General features: G+C 43.5%; 1 protein-coding gene across 1 annotated transcript in view; it reads left to right on the forward strand.

Moving 5' to 3' along the window:
- The window catches only part of ITFG1 (integrin alpha FG-GAP repeat containing 1), a 102760-nt gene that overhangs the window by 69876 nt on the left and 15397 nt on the right, over positions 1–17487 (forward strand). Inside the window, exons 13-14 of the mRNA XM_070761626.1 lie at positions 11533–11657; positions 14266–14348. Of these exons, the coding sequence (XP_070617727.1) occupies positions 11533–11657; positions 14266–14348 (208 nt within the window). The remainder of the gene's footprint in view (positions 1–11532; positions 11658–14265; positions 14349–17487) is intronic.

Here is a 17487-nt window from a genome sequence, read left to right on the forward strand (position 1 = left end):
CGGCAGGCTTACACTTAGAGAATCTGAAGTGACGTGCAAACCAACCGGCATTTGGCGGTTGGCAGGAAACTGTTCCTGAATTGCTATTTATCATGAATTATTTCTCCGTTTGATTTCAACTCTCTGTCCTTTTGGTGCGCACGGGCCATTTCAAAAGCTTTCGACATGCAGGATGGCTATCCACTGGAGAACTGAATATAATTTTAGATCTAATTAAACTCTGTCATTTATTAATTGCTCTTTAGGTTTTTTTGACAAGCCAACGGTGAATTGGCAGTGTTGAAGCAAAAAAACACAACACCACGAGTAGCTAATTACATTAGTTCTTTCCTTAACGTTCTAAATTTGTTTGTTTCGGGTTTTTTAACTTGCCTCGGCTGATGTATGTTCCTGCACGCATATTCTTCTGTGGCAGAGGGCTGTCATTCCAAACAAATTGCTCTTATTCTAGCCACAAAGATCTCAGCACATGCTCCTATTAAACAGCAAAGGATGACTGACTCTTTTCATAATCTTAAGCCGTGAATTTATCATGTGCCGTAAAACAAAGCTAGAGTTTGTAAGAATCCAAGTATATAAATCCTCTAATATAATTGTAAATTAGTTGTTCGTTCGTAGGACATTCTTACACCCTTTCATTAGGCTGTTTGTCTATGTCATTAGATGCTCATTCAAGGGTTGGTGGTTTGGATGCGCAGCACGCAACAGACAATAAAGTGCAATAGCTGAGCTTGCATCACAATTTTGGAGCAAAACACACAACAGAATTACTGAGATCTAATGAAGACTCAACATCCTTCCTTCTTTCAATCTTAGTCATTCCTGATTGTAAAGTGACATAGCATGTGTTCTGCCTGACTGGCTCAGGCAATGCGTAATAGTCCAAGGAAAATAAATCAAACACACACGTGCTCTGCTAATCAGCAAACTTGTATTAAATAAACAAAAAAGGGTTACTCAAAACAGTTCTTAGTGTCCAAAAACAATGAGAGTGCAAGGCTTACTTCAGCCGCATACAAAAACACAGGAAAAAACAAACAAAGACAACCTGGAATGAGCAAAGACGTTTAAGGAGTCCTTTTGAATCTTTGAAGCAAACAGCAAGTCCCAGAGTTTTCACCTCCCACTTGTCTGAAAAAGCTGGGTTGAAAACTCCAACGGCACGGAACAGAAACTTCAGAGCAGGAACCACAAAATAACACAGATAAACAGCCACAGTTTGCCTTGGCCTTTGTTCCCTTTTATCCCTTTAGCCCTCATTAAGGGAACCACACCCAGCCCTCAGTATAAGAACCACACCCAGCCCAGGTGCTCCTATAATGACTTGTAATACTCCTTAAAGCGGTCCCTTCTTTGCATAGCTCTTCGGCTACGCAGATCGATATATTGATCTGCAGAAGAATCCAGAGACGAAAGACTGTCTGAGGGACTGTATGTCAAATCCCCTGGGCTGTCTGCTGAATCCTCCTGGCTGTCTGCCACATCTTCCTGGCTGTCAGCCAGGCTTTCACATTCACTTTGTGCCGTGTCTCTCCCATCTGTGGGAGCAACGGCTGGCCCAAGCCCAAACACAACAGCATGGTTGAAAATTGCTGTTTTAAAGCAAAGGAACACAAGCAAAGAAATACGTTTCAAGCACTTGAGTACCTGGGGGAGTAGTGGTTGGAATGCAATATTGCAGGCTAACTCTGCCCACAGTCAGAGTTCGATCCTGACCGGCTCAAGGTTGACTTTCTATCCTTCCATGGTCGGTAAAACGAGGACTCCAGATTGTTGGTGAGCAATGTGCTGACCAGGTAAACCACCGCAAGAGTGCTGTGAAGCACCATAAATCTACGCTATTGCTATTGATATAGATAGGGATACACTTGCATATTTTATTTAATTATTAAATGTATACACTGCCCGTCTCACGATCAACCAACTCCAGGTGGCTTACCTATGTCAAAAATAGAGATACAAAATTATTAGAAGGCTATAAAAAAACCTTAGACATTAAAAATTAAAACCTTAAGGTTAACAGCATTAGATGGTGAATGTGGATACAAAAAACCCGAGGTCTTCAACCTTGGCAACTTTAAGACTTGTGGACTTCAACTCCCAGAATTCTCCAGCCAAGTCTTAAAGTTGCCAAGTTTGGAGACCCAGCAAAAGACCAATGCATAAATGATATGAAGGTGAAATCTCCTACTTTATGAGCCAACTTAGAATGAGATGTCCCCATCAGGGCCCATCAGGACTCTGTAAACCGCTTAGAGAGGGCTGTAAAGGAGTATATAAGTCAAAGGGCTATTGCTATCCCTCCCTCTCTCCCTGTTGGTACAATGGTTAGAATGCAGTATTGCAGGCTCTGTCCACAGCCAGCCGTTCGGTCCTGACTGGCTCAAGGTTGACTCAGCCTTTCATCCTTCCGAGGTCAGTAAAATGAGGACCCCAATTGCTGGGGGAAATAGGCTGACTCTGTAAACTGCTTAGAGAGGGCTGTAAAGCTGTATGTACAGTAAATAATAATAATTAATAATAATTTATTAGATTTGTATGCCGCCCCTCTCCGAGGACAGGGGACAGCTCACAACAACATAAACAGTGTACAAATCCAATTTTAAAATGCAATTTAAAATGGGCTACAAGAATGGTGGAAGGTCTTAAGCATCAAACGTATCAGGAAAGACTTCATGAACTCAATCTGTATAGTCTGGAGGACAGAAGGAAAAGAGGGGACATGATCGAAACATTTAAATATGTTAAAGAGTTAAATAAGGTTCAGGAGGGAAGTGTTTTTAATAGGAAAGTGAACACAAGAACAAGGGGACACAATCTGAAGTTAGTTGGGGGAATGATCAAAGGCAACATGAGAAATATTATTTTACTGAAAGAGTAGTAGATCCTTGGAACAAACTTCCAGCAGACGTGGTTGGTAAATCCACAGTAACTGAATTTAAACATGCCTGGGATAAACATATATCCAGGATAAAATACAGGAAATAGTATAAGGGCAGACTAGATGGACCATGAGGTCTTTTTCTGCCGTCAGTCTTCTATGTTTCTATGTTTCTAAAACCCTTATAATAAAATAATCACACAACCAATCAAACCATACACCAGCCTTGACAATTGGGGGGGGGGGAGTGTTAGTTTCCCCATGCCTGGCGACAAAGATGAGTTTTTAATAAATTACGAAAGGCGAGGAGGGCAGTCCTAATCTATGGGGGGAGTTGGTTTCAAAGGGCCGGGGCCGCCACAGAGAAGGCTCTCCCCCTGGGTCCCGCCAGACGACATTGTTTGGTCGACGGGACCCGGAGAAGGCCAACTCTCTGGGACCTAATCAGCCGCTGGGATTCATGCGGCAGAAGACGGTCTCGGAGGTATTCCAGTCCGATGCCATTTAGGGCTTTGTAGGTCATAACTAACACTTTTTTTAAAAAACAAAATTTATTTTACAAATGTGACATACAAGACAAAAGAAAAAACATAGATGAAAACATATATATACAACATTTGGGAAATGAAAGTTTCCCCACTTTTTTGGGGGGGATATTTGATCAGAGAATTGCACTTCTTTTACATGATATTAATTTTTGAATTCTTTTATTTGATGTGTTGCTTTGCATAAATTTTTATTTATTTATTTCTTTTAGCCAATCATAAAATTTTTCCCATGTTTTATAGTCATCTGATTCTTCTTTCCCCTCTAATCTTTTGAATAGCCTGCCCAGCTCCGCACAGTCTAGTATTTTTTTAATTATTATGTATTTTATCTGTTTTCCACTGTTGGGCATATACTATTCTGGCAGCTGTTAGTATATGTATAACTAGGTATCTTACTTCTCTGGGACCTAATCAGCCGCTGGGATTCGTGCGGCAGAAGACGGTCTCAGAGGTACTCTGGTCCGATGCCATGAAGGGCTTTATAGGTCATAACCAACACTTCGAATTGTGACCATAAATTAATCAGCAGCCAGTGCAGGCCGCGGAGTGTTTTTGAGATCTAAGTGCTATTTATTTATTTTATTTTATTTTATTTATTAGATTTGTATGCCGCCCCTCTCCGAAGACTCGGGGCGGCTAGCAACAATATAAAAAGACAATGTAAACAAATCTAATATTAAACGACAATCTAAAAAACCCCAATTTAAACAACCACTCATACGTACAAGTATACCAGGTATAAATTCTATAAGCCTAGGGGGAAGGGAAATTTCAATTCCCCCGTGCCTGACGACAGAGGTGGGTTTTAAGGAGCTTGCGAAAGGCAAGGAGGGTGGGGGCAACCCTGATATCTAGGGGGAGCTGGTTCCAGAGGGTTGGGGCCTCCACAGAGAAGGCTCTTCTCCTGGGTCCAGCCAAACGACATTGCTTAGTCGACGGGACCCAGAGAAGGCCAACTCTATGGGACCTAACAGCTATTGCTGTTTCTATCTGCCCAAGTATGAGCGTGGTTGGATGAGGGCCGTTTCCCGTAGTGGCATATCACTCTAGTGCTTTTTGTCCTACTTGTACACCATATTTTCTTCCCTTTTAGCTCTTTCTATGGCAATGACTCCCAGTGCGTTGGTGGCAGCCGTTTCCTACCCAAATTTCTGATGAAAGTGAGGCTGCTTACTATGTGTTCGGTCCCAGGCCTGTCTTAGAGAAGCCCTGCAAGGCTGTAAAGTCTGCTGTAAGTTAATAGCAAGGTGTGATGTAGGTTACTGTGAACATCGGGCTCCTTAGATTTATGTACAGTTTGGGCCGCATGGCGCTGGTCTCCGATGCCACATTGGGGGAAATAATTTCCTGGCTATCTCAGAGGATTCCGCCTTTCCTCTGTAGCAGAGCTAGCCATGTGGAAAATCACTGGTGGGTTTTATCGCACCCAAAAAATGGATTGTGTACTTGTGTCTGTACGTGCGTGCAGGCGTTCCTTCATTCCAGGAATACGCCTGTTCTCAGAATAGTCATCGTGTTTTAGGCCTCTAGGAGAGACTTGGTAGAGAGTCATCAGAGCCCTCTGGCATTTTGTAATGTCTTGAAAAGCTACAGCCTAGGAATAAGTACAGCGGTACCTCTACTTACGAACTTAATTCGTTCCGTGACAAGTTTCTTAAGTAGAAAAGTTTGTAAGAAGAAGCCATTTCGCCCATAGGAATCAATGTAAAAGCAAATAAGGCGTGCGATTGGGGAAACCACAGGGAGGGTGGAGGCCCTATTTCCTCCAGAGAGGCCCCATGGAGGCTTCTCCCCACCTTTTCCGGGCCTGTTTCCTCCCAGGAGATTCCTAGAGAGGCCCCACGGAGGCTTCTCCCTGCCTTTTCCGGCCCTCTTTCCTCCCAGGAGATTCCTAGAGAGGCCCCACGGAGGCTTCTCCCCGCCTTTTCCAGGCCTGTTTCCTCCCAGGAGATTCCTAGAGAGGCCCCAGGGAAGCTTCTCCCCGCCTTTTCCGGCCCTGTTTTCTCCCAGGAGATTCCTAGAGAGGCCCCACGGAGGCTTCTCCCTGCCTTTTCTGGCCCTGTTTCCGCCCAGGAGATTCCCAGAGGCTTCTCCCTGCCTTTTCTGGTTAGTGTTTCGGAGGCTCGGATTTGTAAGTGGAAAATGGTTCTTCAGAAGAGGCAAACAAATCTTGAACACCCGGTTCTTATCTAGAAAAGTTTGTAAGTAGAGGCGTTCTTAGCTAGAGGTACCACTGTACTCTCTCATTGGATTTGTTTGATGTAAATATTGATGAGTAATAGGTGTAATAGTCAAGAAGCTAAGCTGGAAAGCTGACGTTCCAGATTCGAGACCTGAGCACCGCACGATGGAACAAGCTCCCCTTCTTGATCCTGCCCACCTAGCAGTTCAAAAGTAGTAACAGCAATACCCCTTAGACTTTCATACCCCTTCAGGTGGCAGCCCTCTCTAAACCATTTACACAGTCAGCGTCTTGCCCCCAACCATCTGGGTCCTCATTTGAGTGACCTCGGAAGGGCGGAAGACAGAGTCAACCATGAGCAGGTGAGAATCAAACTGCTGCCAGCGGGCAGAATTAGCTTGCAATACTGCATTCTAACCACTGCACCACCACGGCTCAGAGTAGATAAATAGGTACCACTTCGATGGAAAGGTAGCAGAGTTCAGGAGGGAAGTGTTTTTAATAGGAAAGTGAACACAAGAACAAGGGGACACAATCTGAAGTTAGTTGGGGGAAAGATCAAAAGCAACATGAGAAAATATTATTTTACTGAAAGAGTAGTAGATCCTTGGAACAAACTTCCAGCAGACGTGGTTGGTAAATCCACAGTAACTGAATTTAAACATGCCTGGGATAAACATATATCCATTGTAAGATAAAATACAGGAAATAGTATAAGGGCAGACTAGATGGACCATGAGGTCTTTTTCTGCCGTCAGTCTTTTATGTTTCTATGTTTCTGTGTGTTTCATTGCACAACTTTGCGCTGTGGCATAATGTCATACGAGCCACATGACTGCAGAAACATCTCCAAACAACATTGACTCCCTCGGCTAAGAAAAAGAGGTGCACACCATTTGCTAAAGTCGGACATGACTGGTTGGGGGAAACCTTTTATCTTTTATCAAAGAGTCATATAATTGCATGACTCTTTGTGAAATTCTTTCATTTTACACCCTGTATTCAAAGACATTCCACAAAAAGGGGTTTTCAATAGACTTCAACATTATTTAGTACTTGTATTGTGTGTGGAAAGTCCTCAGTTGAGTTGACCTCATTTTTACCGTTGATCATTGTCCCACATTTGGTGAAGTAGGTACACTAGTTGTTTTATTGTATAAGTGCATGTTCCGAATTAATATTTTTAAAGATGTCCATTCGCTGAACTCCTTATGAATGCTTGTGGAAGATGGCTAGAGAGGATCTGTGAGTAGGAATCAAAAAAACATATACTCTCAATTTTGTCAATACTGTATCCAGAAGGAAAAGGGGGGACATGATCGAAACATTTAAATATGTTAAAGGGTTAAATACGGTTCAGGAGGGAAGTGTTTTTAATAGGAAAGTGAACACAAGAACAAGGGGACACAATCTTAAGTTAGTTGGGGGAAAGATCAAAAGCAACATGAGAAAATATTATTTTACTGAAAGAGTAGTAGATCCTTGGAACAAACTTCCAGCAGACGTGGTTGGTAAATCCACAGTAACTGAATTTGAACATGCCTGGGATAAACATATATCCACTGTAAGATAAAATACAAAAATAGTATCTGGGCAGACTAGATGGATCATGAGGTCTTTTTCTGCCGTCAGTCTTCTATGTTTCTATGTTTCTCCAAACTTGGCAACTTTAAGACTGGTTGGCTGAGGAATTCTGGGAATTGAAGTCCACAAGTGTTAAAGTGGCCAGGTTTGGTGATCAGTAGTGAAATCCTTTTTTTTTTTTACAATAGGTTCTGTGGGCGTGGCTTGGTGGAATGGTGTGGCTTGATGGGCCTGGCAGGGGAAGGATACTGCAAAATCCCCATTCCCACCCCACTCTGGGTCCAGCCAGAGATGATATTTGCCAGGTTCTCTGAACTACTCAAAATTTCCACTACCGGTTATCCAGAACCTGTCAGAACCTGCTGGATTTCAACCCCTGTTGGTGATCCCTGATATAGGAGATCCCAGCTTCAGTTCACATAGAAACACAGAAGATTGACGGCATAAAACTTGGGACAACTTGACTTCCAAGTTGTGGGATTACTTCCGCCTTGAATTTCCCCAGATCTAGATCTCATAGAAACATAGAAGATTGAGGCAGAAAAAGACCTCATGGTCCATCTAGTCTGCCCTTATGCTATTTCTTGTACTTTATCTTAGGCTGGATCTACGTTTATCCCAGGCAAGTTTAAATTCAGTTACTGTGGATTTACCAGCCACGTCTGCTGGAAGTTTGTTCCAAGCATCTACTACTCTTTCAGCAAAATAACCAACTCACCTCAGATTGTGCCCCCTTGTTATTACTTTCCTATTAAAAACACTTCCCTCCTGAACCTTATTTAACCCTTTTACATATTTAAATGTTTCGATCCTGTTCCCCCCTTTCCCTTCTGTCCTCCAGACTAGACAGATTTGGTTCATGAAGTCTTTCCTGATAAGTTTTATGCTTAAGACCTTCCACCATTTCTGTAGCCTTTGGACCCGTTCAATTTTGTCAATACTGTATCCAGAACTGAACACAGTATTCCAAATGTGGTCTCGCCTGTGAATTGAAAGAATTGAAAGGGAAATGATGGTTTCTTCTCGAGATATTACCGACGGGCTAGTGATCAAGTTAGATGAATAGATAACCTAATTAGGTACAAGCAACATCTTACAAAAATTTGGGGTGCGACCTGAACCGTTCTCTTCTTCTGCCCATAATTACGTGTTCTCCTAAACACCATTGAGACTAATTCAATAGGGCTTCTTATCTCCCAGCTCTTTTGGAAAAACCTTCTGAGCTTTGAGGCTTCCACAGCAGAACTACTGTTTTCTCCTTCTGAAAAGCACATATAAAGCTCCCCACTCCGACGCTTTGAAGAGCATTGCTTCGGCTGCGCGCTGCATCGCTCTTCTCCATATTAACTTTTCATCTTTGCTGTGGCAGCTATAATTGCAATTTTCACCTGGCACGAATATCTGGACTCAATCAAATTGGGCACTGGACCATGCTGGAATACGGAATGAAGGCTCCGAATATGAATTAAACATGCCAGACTTCACTGCACCTTGTTCCTCTTGCCAGCTGGCAGAAATTGTCAGGCCTGTCACTTAGTCCTAATCTCCTGGAAGTGAAGAAAGAGATGATTTCCTGGAGTTCCAAACTGGGAACTCCGAGTAGCCGTTCTGCTTTCTAACATATGTTTACATCTTCCTGCATACAGAAGTTGATTATTTATATAATACAGTCTTAAACAGTTAACATCTGTTCTGCCGGCGTGTCCCAACCGCCCGTAATTACAGAGTAATTAGTCCAGGAAGACACACACCACACGATAGAAAGAAAACCAAAAGTCTTTATCAACAGAAAAGCAGAAAAAACTCCCTTTTTAAATGTCAAAGGGATTTTCTGGTACACACAAGGCATAGGTTAAATGCAATCCGATTTCTCACCCAGTAACTGGGAAAATTGAGTCCAATTCCAAAGTCCAGAAAGTCCACACACAGCCTTGAACAGGGAAACAGCAAAAACCACGATCTTGACGAAACTATGAATCAGATAAACTTCCACAAGGCTAAACCAGCACGCTGTTCTTTTTATCTGTAGCACTAATTACAGCAGCCCCACCCAACCACAGCTGGCCTCACTTATCTCCTGTAATAATCCTTCAGTTGTTCTCTCCTATGCATCACTCTATGCATGCGTGGATCTGTCATAAGTTCTTGTTCAGAATCCAGGGATGATAAGGATGATTGATCTCCTCCTGGGCTGCCTGCCAAACTCCCCCCTTCCCTGCTACTCATGCTTCCTTCGTCAGAGGAGACTTCGTCGGGAGATTCTATCGGGAGCAAAACAGGCCTGTGGCATGTGGATGTTTCCCCCACATCCACATTCCTTGGGGCAGGAGCTGTGCCAGAGCCAATCACAACAACATCTGAGAAAAGAACAAGGCTGGGGGCGAGGGGGGTTGATTCATTTTGTTATCCAGAAACTGTCAGAACTTGCTGTTGGTGATCCCTGATATAGAAGATCCCAACTTCAGTCCACATCACCTGTGAATTGAAAGAATTGAGAGGGAAATGATGGCTTCTTCTCAAGATATTACCAACAGGTAATATTACCAACAGATCAAATTAGATGAACAGATAATCTAACTAGGTACAAGCAACATCTTACAAAAAATCAGGGTGTGACCTGATTCTCTTGCTTGTAGGCTATCTCTTATACAATAGTGGCTTAATCCCACACCACCACTTGAAGAGGTGGTGAAGTTGACGGGAGGATGCAGTGTATGAGAGTTGTAATTTTGATAACCTCTCCACATACAGGTTTCAGTAGTTATTCAGCCATGCGTCGATGGAAATAAATACAGGCAGTTCTCGACTTACGACCAGTTGCTTAGCTACTGTTCAAATTAAGATGGATGCAGGAGATTACCAGGCTGAGCCAAGGGCAGGGTCAAATGCATCATTAGTTTGGAGTGTCTACGCCAACGTAAGAGACCTAAATTCAGTCCTCCTCAAACTCCATTGACTCTTATATTCGCCTTGACCTTGAGCTCTATGCCTTGATCAGATTCTTGTGTATTGGTTATATAGAATAAACCCGTAATATTTGTGAACTGGTTCCTAATTTCTTGTACCTGCCAACAGACACCCCACCTACCACCTGGTTCTGAAGTTCTCTCTATCTCTGTCTGTCTGTCTGTCTCTCTCTCTCTCTCTTTCTTTCTTTCCTCTCTCTCTCCTCTCTCTCTCCTTCTCTCCTCTCCCCTCTCTCTCTCCTCTCTCTCCTTTTTTCCCCTCTCTCTCTCCTTCTTTCTCTCTCTCTGGGGAGGGGCTTCAGGAGGCCAAAAATGGCTGTATTCTATGTTTAAGACACCCCAACATTTCCACCCCCTTTTAGGGGGGAATAGGTGTGTCTTATACTCCGAAAAATATGATAAGTCAAAGATCTGATGGAAAATTCTCCCTTCTTAATCCAGAAAAAATAAAATTCTCAATAGCTTTAAATGAGTGCCAAGTCAAGATGTCAACCAGTTTGGATTGTCCCTCTTTCCTATTTTGGGGGGGGAGGGGTGTAGAGTGGCTCCCTGTCAAATATCAAAGATAGTTCTTTTCTTTTTTTTTAAAGGAGTAAAATAACGTGCCAAAGAATGAATTAAGGTTGATAAGGCTGCCTATTAAGCAGAGACAAAATTCTCTCCGTAAAGTTCCAACCTATTGCCCAAGCCGTGATTTATCGGGCTGTAATTCTCAAGTCATCTTGGATTGCTTTAATTTAATTTATGTGCGTGCGTCGGAGCAAAGGAGGCCCAGAAAAATGCCACGCTCACGACTGTAACAAGATGGAATGAATGGGTCAAGGTGACTTACTCATCTCCAACGTGACTTCGGTGTTTGTTGTTGTCCGTGGAGGTTTTGGGGTGGGGTTTTTTTCTTTAGCCTCGTTGCTGTGTTGTACTGCTCCTCCTTCTCCCTGCCTGCTTGAAAGAAGCCCATCAGCAAAATCCAGTTCCATGACTCATATAATCAAGTCTATTGTTGAACAGCAAAACCATTTCAGAAATGTTTCTGCTCAAAAGTAATGGGCTTCGCTTCCAATTTCCCTGTAATGACAGGCGCACTGAATGGCATTAAAAGACACAAAGCCTCCGTCCACGTTGCGTAAGCTGAAAGCAACACTATTCTCCCATTCTGGCTTAAACAGGCTCGTGGTTAAATATATATATATATATATATAAATGAAAGAGTGTTGAGCTTTTTACCCTGCTTGCATAAATGCTGAATGTCACGGTGTGGTTCTTTTAGATGCAGAGTTCAATTTTAGCGGCAGGCAATCAACTGGTAGCAAAATTGCATTCCTTTGGAAGGCCTTAAGCAACATATTCATGGTGCCATTTTTTTTTTCCTAGCTGGACAGCTGAGTCAGTCTGCGCATTTTGCCCTGCAGCTTCCATATACGGTTTTAGGTTTGGGCCGAAGTGCTAACTTCCTCGATCATTTATTCGTCGGCATCCCTCGTCCCTCGGGGGAAAAGGTATGTTTGAAAACCACCGCTCTGCATGTGGAATTAGCTTCGTATTTAAGATAAATCTGCGTGTTACGTTTTTGGGTCATTATTTATTTATTCATTCATTCATTCATTCATTCATTCATCCATCCATCCATCCATCCATCCATCCATCCATCCATCCATCCATCCATCCATCCATCCATCCATCCATCCATCCATCCATCCATCCATCCATCCATTTATTTATTTATTTATTTATTTATTTATTTATTTATTTATTTATTTATTGGATTTGTATGCCGCCCCTCTCCGGAGACTCGGGGCGGCTAACAGCGACAATAAAACAGTATACAATAGTAATCTGATATTAGAAATGATTAAAAATCCATTAATATAAAAACCAAACATACATACATACATACATACCATGCATAGAATTGTAAAGGCCTAGGGGCTCATTTCCCCCATGCCTGACGGCAGAGGTGGGTTTTAAGTAGCTTACGAAAGGCAAGGAGGGTGGGGGCAATTCTAATCTCTGGGGGGAGTTGGTTCCAGAGGGCCGGGGCCGCCACAGAGAAGGCTCTTCCCCTGGGTCCCGCCAGGCAACATTGCTTAGTTGACGGGACCCGGAGAAGATCCACTCTGTGGGACCTAACTAGTCGCTGGGATTCGTGCAGCAGAAGGCGGTCCCTGAGGTAATGCCCTGGAATCCAATCGTGGTGGGTTTTTCTCCTCTTCAGCATAGAAATAATAAGCCAATTTGTAAAACCAGAAAGTTTCTCTCTGCCTGCCTTTCCGAATTTACTTAGAGGACCCAAAGTTGATTGATTGATTTGATTTTTTATGCCGCCCTTCTCCTTAGACTCAGGGCGGCTTACAACATGTTAGCAATAGCACTTTTTAACACAGCCAGCCTATTGCCCCCACAATCCGGGTCCTTATTTTACCCACCTTGGAAGGATGGAAGGTTGAGTCAACCTTGAGCCGGTGATGAGATTTGAACCACTGACCTGCAGATCTGTAGTCATCTTTTGTGGCCTGCAGTACTGCACTCTACCTGCTGCACCACCCCGGCTCTTATCTGTGCGTGAAAGCAATTTTAGCTCTCAACAAGAAAGTGGTGGAGAGAAGCAGCAGTCGTAGACCCAGAAGCCTCTCCCCATGTTCTCTGGGAACTTTTTCCTCTCTACCGCTCTCTTGCTGGGTGAGCGAGAGCGTCTTTCGCTACACAGCACTTTGAGTGCTTCCGGGACCCATCTGGAAAGCCAGGCATAGAGAAATAGCCAGGTTGAAGGCCAGTACTTTCAGCAGTGGGCGGTGGGGAGGGAGGCCGCCAGAGGTGGTATTTACCAGTTGGGCAAACCAGGTAAAATTTCCGCTACTGGTACGCGCAAACCTCTGAATTGGGCCCACCCAGCTTGCTTGTGTGAAAACTCCCAGGGAAATTTTTAAAATCCTTCCCCACCCCACCCCAAACAAGTTTTGGAGTTTACCAACAAGGATGGTACTGTCCACTGCTTGCAAAATTCTTTGGAGCTTATTCAAGGAAAAATAAAGAAGTGGGGGTGCTTTTAAGAACAACCACCTTGCAGAGAATTGAAGCATTTTATTCATTCATTTGTTTGTTTGTTTAATTAATTAAATTTTAAGTTAAAATCAAAATGTTAATGTTAAATACATGTTTATTTATTTTATTTATTTATTGTTAGAGTTGAAAGGGACCATGCAGGTCATCAAGTCCAACCCCATGCCTGAGCAGGAATCCTAAAGCACCCCAGCCAAATGGCAGTCCAATCTCCTCTTGAAAGTGTCCAGAGTTGGGGAGTTCACAACCTCCGCAGGCAGGTTGTTCCACTGGTTGATCGCTCTGACCGTCAGGAAGTTCTTCCTTACTTCTAGGTTGAATCTCTCCTTGGTCAGCTTCCAGCCACTGTTCCTTATCCAGCCCTCTGGTGCTCTGGAGCAGTGTTTTTCAACCAGTGTGCCGCAGCACACTAGTGTGCCGTGAGACATGGTCAGGTGTGCCGCGAAGCTCAGAGAGAGAAAGAAAGCAAGAGAGAAAGAAAGCAAGCAAGAGAGAGAGAGAAAGAGCAAGAGAGAGAAAGAGAACAAGAGAGAGAGAGAAAGCAAGAGAGAGAGAGAAAGAGAACAAGAGAAAGAAAGCAGGAGAGAGAGAAAGCGAGAGAAAGAAAGCAATAGAGAGAGAGAAAGAGAGGAAGGGAAGGAGAGAGAGAGAAAGACATAGAGGGAGGTAGGGAGGGAGAGAGAAAGAGAGCAAAAAAGAGAGGAAGGAAGGAAGAGAAAGAAAGAGGGATGGAGAGAGAAAGAAGGAAGGGAGAGAGAAATAGAGCAAAAGGAGGAAGAGAGAGAGAGAATTTTTTTGTCCAAACTTTTTTTTAGCCCCCAGGGTTTCGTAAATGTAAAAAATGTGCCGCGGCTCAAAAAAGGTTGAAAATCACTGCTCTGGAGAATAGAGTGGCTCCCTCCTCTCTGTGGCAACCCCTCATATACCTGTACACAGCTATCATGTATTTAAATGTAAATAAAATTAATGTGAGTTGGTTTCTGCAGCACGGTTTTCATTTAGTCAGATGAACCAGAGGTGTTCACTAAAGACCTTTTTTCCTTACAGGCTACCAGGAAACAAGAATGGACAGCCATCATCCCAAATTCCCAGCTTATTGTCATTCCATTCCCTCATCACCTTCCCCGAAGGTAAGCTCTCTTTATTTAAAGTCAAATTTAAATCTTCACCAGGTGAATTCAAATGGATGTAACATCTTCCAAGAAGTCGTAATCATTTCCTTGTCAACCCCTAAACCCCAACATTTTTCCCTTAGACTATCCACAATTGACCTCTCCAGGTTCCTAAGAGGTCAGTAAGGGGCACTAGTGTGCCTTTTGTCCCCTGTCCAATTGTCTCTCCTTTATCTCATATATCTTTTCTTCCTTTCATATCTCTTCTCCTCTATTTTTATATCTTTTCTTCTACCCTTTTCTTTATATATATTACTACATGTCTATTCTCTTCAATATGTATTGTGTATTGGACAAACAAACAAATAAATAAATAAAATTAATACGGTAACAAACACAAAGAGAAGCTTGAGGTTTTTCCCACCCAAAAACCTCTGCCGTTCCTTCTTCTCTAAACTTAAGGCTAATTCTGTACTTGCCTTTATTTTCCTATCTCTCTCACTCTGCCGTCTTTCCTTACGAGTTCACAACTGTTCTTCTTCTTATTTAAGGTATAAATTTCTATATCTGGGTTCTGTTTCTATGCTCCCATTGCTGTATTGGCAACGCTATTTATTTTTAAAATCTTAACTGTTTCTTATCTCTTTAAATCTTTCTTTTTCCTCCAGGTTTCCAGCTTTTGTAGCCCATCTCAGTCCATTTGCACATGAAAACCTTTTTTCCCAGCTCCTTTATAAACTTGCAAATGGCCTTCCCCCACTCCACCCCTCCTAACCAGCACATTAAGGTCTTTATATATTTGGTGCTGATTTATAAAAGCCCCACACTTGGATTGCTGCTCTCAATGGCCTTCTTAAGGTTTGCAAATTCCTCCCTCCTCCTTTCTTTCGTTCTCCTTTTCTTCCTCCCTTGCCTGTCAGTAATCTTCCAGCTCCAAGAAGGAAGGGAAAACAACAGGGGGTCCTTGACTTAGAGCCATTGGTTTAGTGACCACTCAAAATTACCTGAAAACAGTGGCTCATTCACAGGCCCTTTGTCCTTAGGGCTGTTGCAAGCTCTCCATGGTATGCAGTCAAAATTATTTATTTATTTTATTTATTTATTTATTGGATTTGTATGCCGCCCCTCTCCGCAGACTCGGGGCGGCCAACAACAATGGTAAAACAACATGTAACAATCCAATTTAGTAAAACAACTAAAAACCTTATTATAAAAAACCAAACATACCATGCATAACTTGTAGTGGCCTAGGGGGAGAGAATAACTTAACTCCCCCATGCCTGGCGACAAAGGTGGGTCTTAAGAAGTTTGCGAAAGACAAGGAGGGTGGGGGCCGTTCTAATCTCTGGGGGGAGCTGATTCCAGAGGGCTGGGGCCGCCACAGAGAAGGCTCTTCCCCTGGGGCCCGCCAGACAACATTGTTTGGTTGACGGGACCCGGAGAAGGCCAACTCTGTGGGATTCGTGCGGCCGCTGGGATTCGTGCGGCAGAAGGCGGTTCCGGATGTATTCTGGCCCAATGCCATGTAGGGCTTTAAAGGTCATTACCAACACTTGGTGACCTAGGTTTATATACCGCTTTGCAGTGCTTTTACAGCCCTCTCTAAGTGGTTTATAGAGTCAGCCTCTTGCCCCCAACAATCCTCATTTTACCCACCTTGGAAGGAGGGAAGGCTGAGTCAACCTAGAGCCTGCTGAGATTCGATCTGCCAAACTGCTGGTAGCAGAAGTAGCCTGAAGCACTGCACTCCAACCACTGCACCACCATGGCTCTTACGGTGTTCTAACCATCAACCTATGATAGTTACAGCATCCTGTGGTTGCACAATCCCAATTTACGACTTTCCTGGTCAGCTTCTGAAGAGCAAAATTAGTGAGGGGAGCCAGATTGATTTTGTGACGGCATGATTCACTTGCCAGCTGTGTTCATTTCTTGAACCAACCTTCTTGCTTAGCAGTGGAAATTCTGGGTCCTGGTTGCTCTTGCTCACATCTCTCCTGTCTCCAATAGCGGAGAACATAAGTAGCTCACAGCTGAAGCCTGGAAGAACTGCTTGCTTTCAGGGTTTTTTTATATAAAGCAAGCTCTCCAATGAAGGAAAAGGCCAGGCTGTTTTAATCCTCCTTCCCAAGTAACACCAAAACTCTAGAGCCCAGGGGGAAAGAAATATCCCCACTCACTCTGGATGGTGAATTCACTCTTCCGCACATAGTAAAAGGTTGGATACAGTTGTAGAGTAGCCTTTCTGGTTAGGAGGAGGGCTCAAGAGGGAGATTGGATTGGATTAAGAAGAGGAAGGGAAGCGAAGGGAAGAGAAAGGGAAGGGAAGAGAAGGGGAAGAGGAGAGAAGAGAAAGTGAAGGGAAGAGAAGAGAAGAGAAGGAAGCAGAGGTGGGTTCTTCCCAGTTTGGACCGGTTCACCCAAACTGGTAAAAAACTGCTGGTGACGTCACGATGACATCACAGAACTGGATCAGTCAATAATAATAATAATAATAATAATAATAATAATAATAATAATAATAATAATAATTTATTGGATTTGTATGCTGCCCCTCTCCGCAGACTCGGGGCAGCTAACAACAATAAACACAACATGTACAATCCAATTAAAAAAAACAACTAAAAACCCCTATGATAAAACCAAACATACACACAAACATACCATGCATAACTTGTAATGGCCTAGGGGGAAGGAATATCTCAACTCCCCCATGCCTGGCGGTATAAATGAGTCTTGAGTAGTTTACGAAAGACAGGGAGGGTGGAGGCAGTTCTAATCTCCGGGGGGAGTTGGTTCCAGAGGGCCGGGGCCGCCACAGAGAAGGCTCTTCCCCTGGGGCCCGCCAAACAACATTGTTTAGTCAACGGGACCCGGAGAAGGCCAACTCTGTGGGACCTTATCGGTCGCTGGGATTCGTGCTGTAGCAGGCGTTTCCGGGGGTAATCTGGTCCATTGCCATGTAGGGCTTTAAAGGTCATGACCAACACTTTGAATTGTGACCGGAAACCGATCGGCAGCCAGTGCAGGCCACGGAGTGTTGAAGAAACGTGGGCAAATCTTGGAAGCCCCACGATGGCTCTCGCGGCTGCGTTCTGCACGATCTGAAGTTTCCAAACACTCTTCAAAGGTAGCCCCATGTAGAGAGCGTTGCAGT

Source organism: Erythrolamprus reginae, chromosome 9 (assembly GCF_031021105.1).
Source record: "Erythrolamprus reginae isolate rEryReg1 chromosome 9, rEryReg1.hap1, whole genome shotgun sequence".
In the NCBI taxonomy this organism is placed as follows: Eukaryota; Metazoa; Chordata; class Lepidosauria; order Squamata; family Dipsadidae; genus Erythrolamprus; species Erythrolamprus reginae.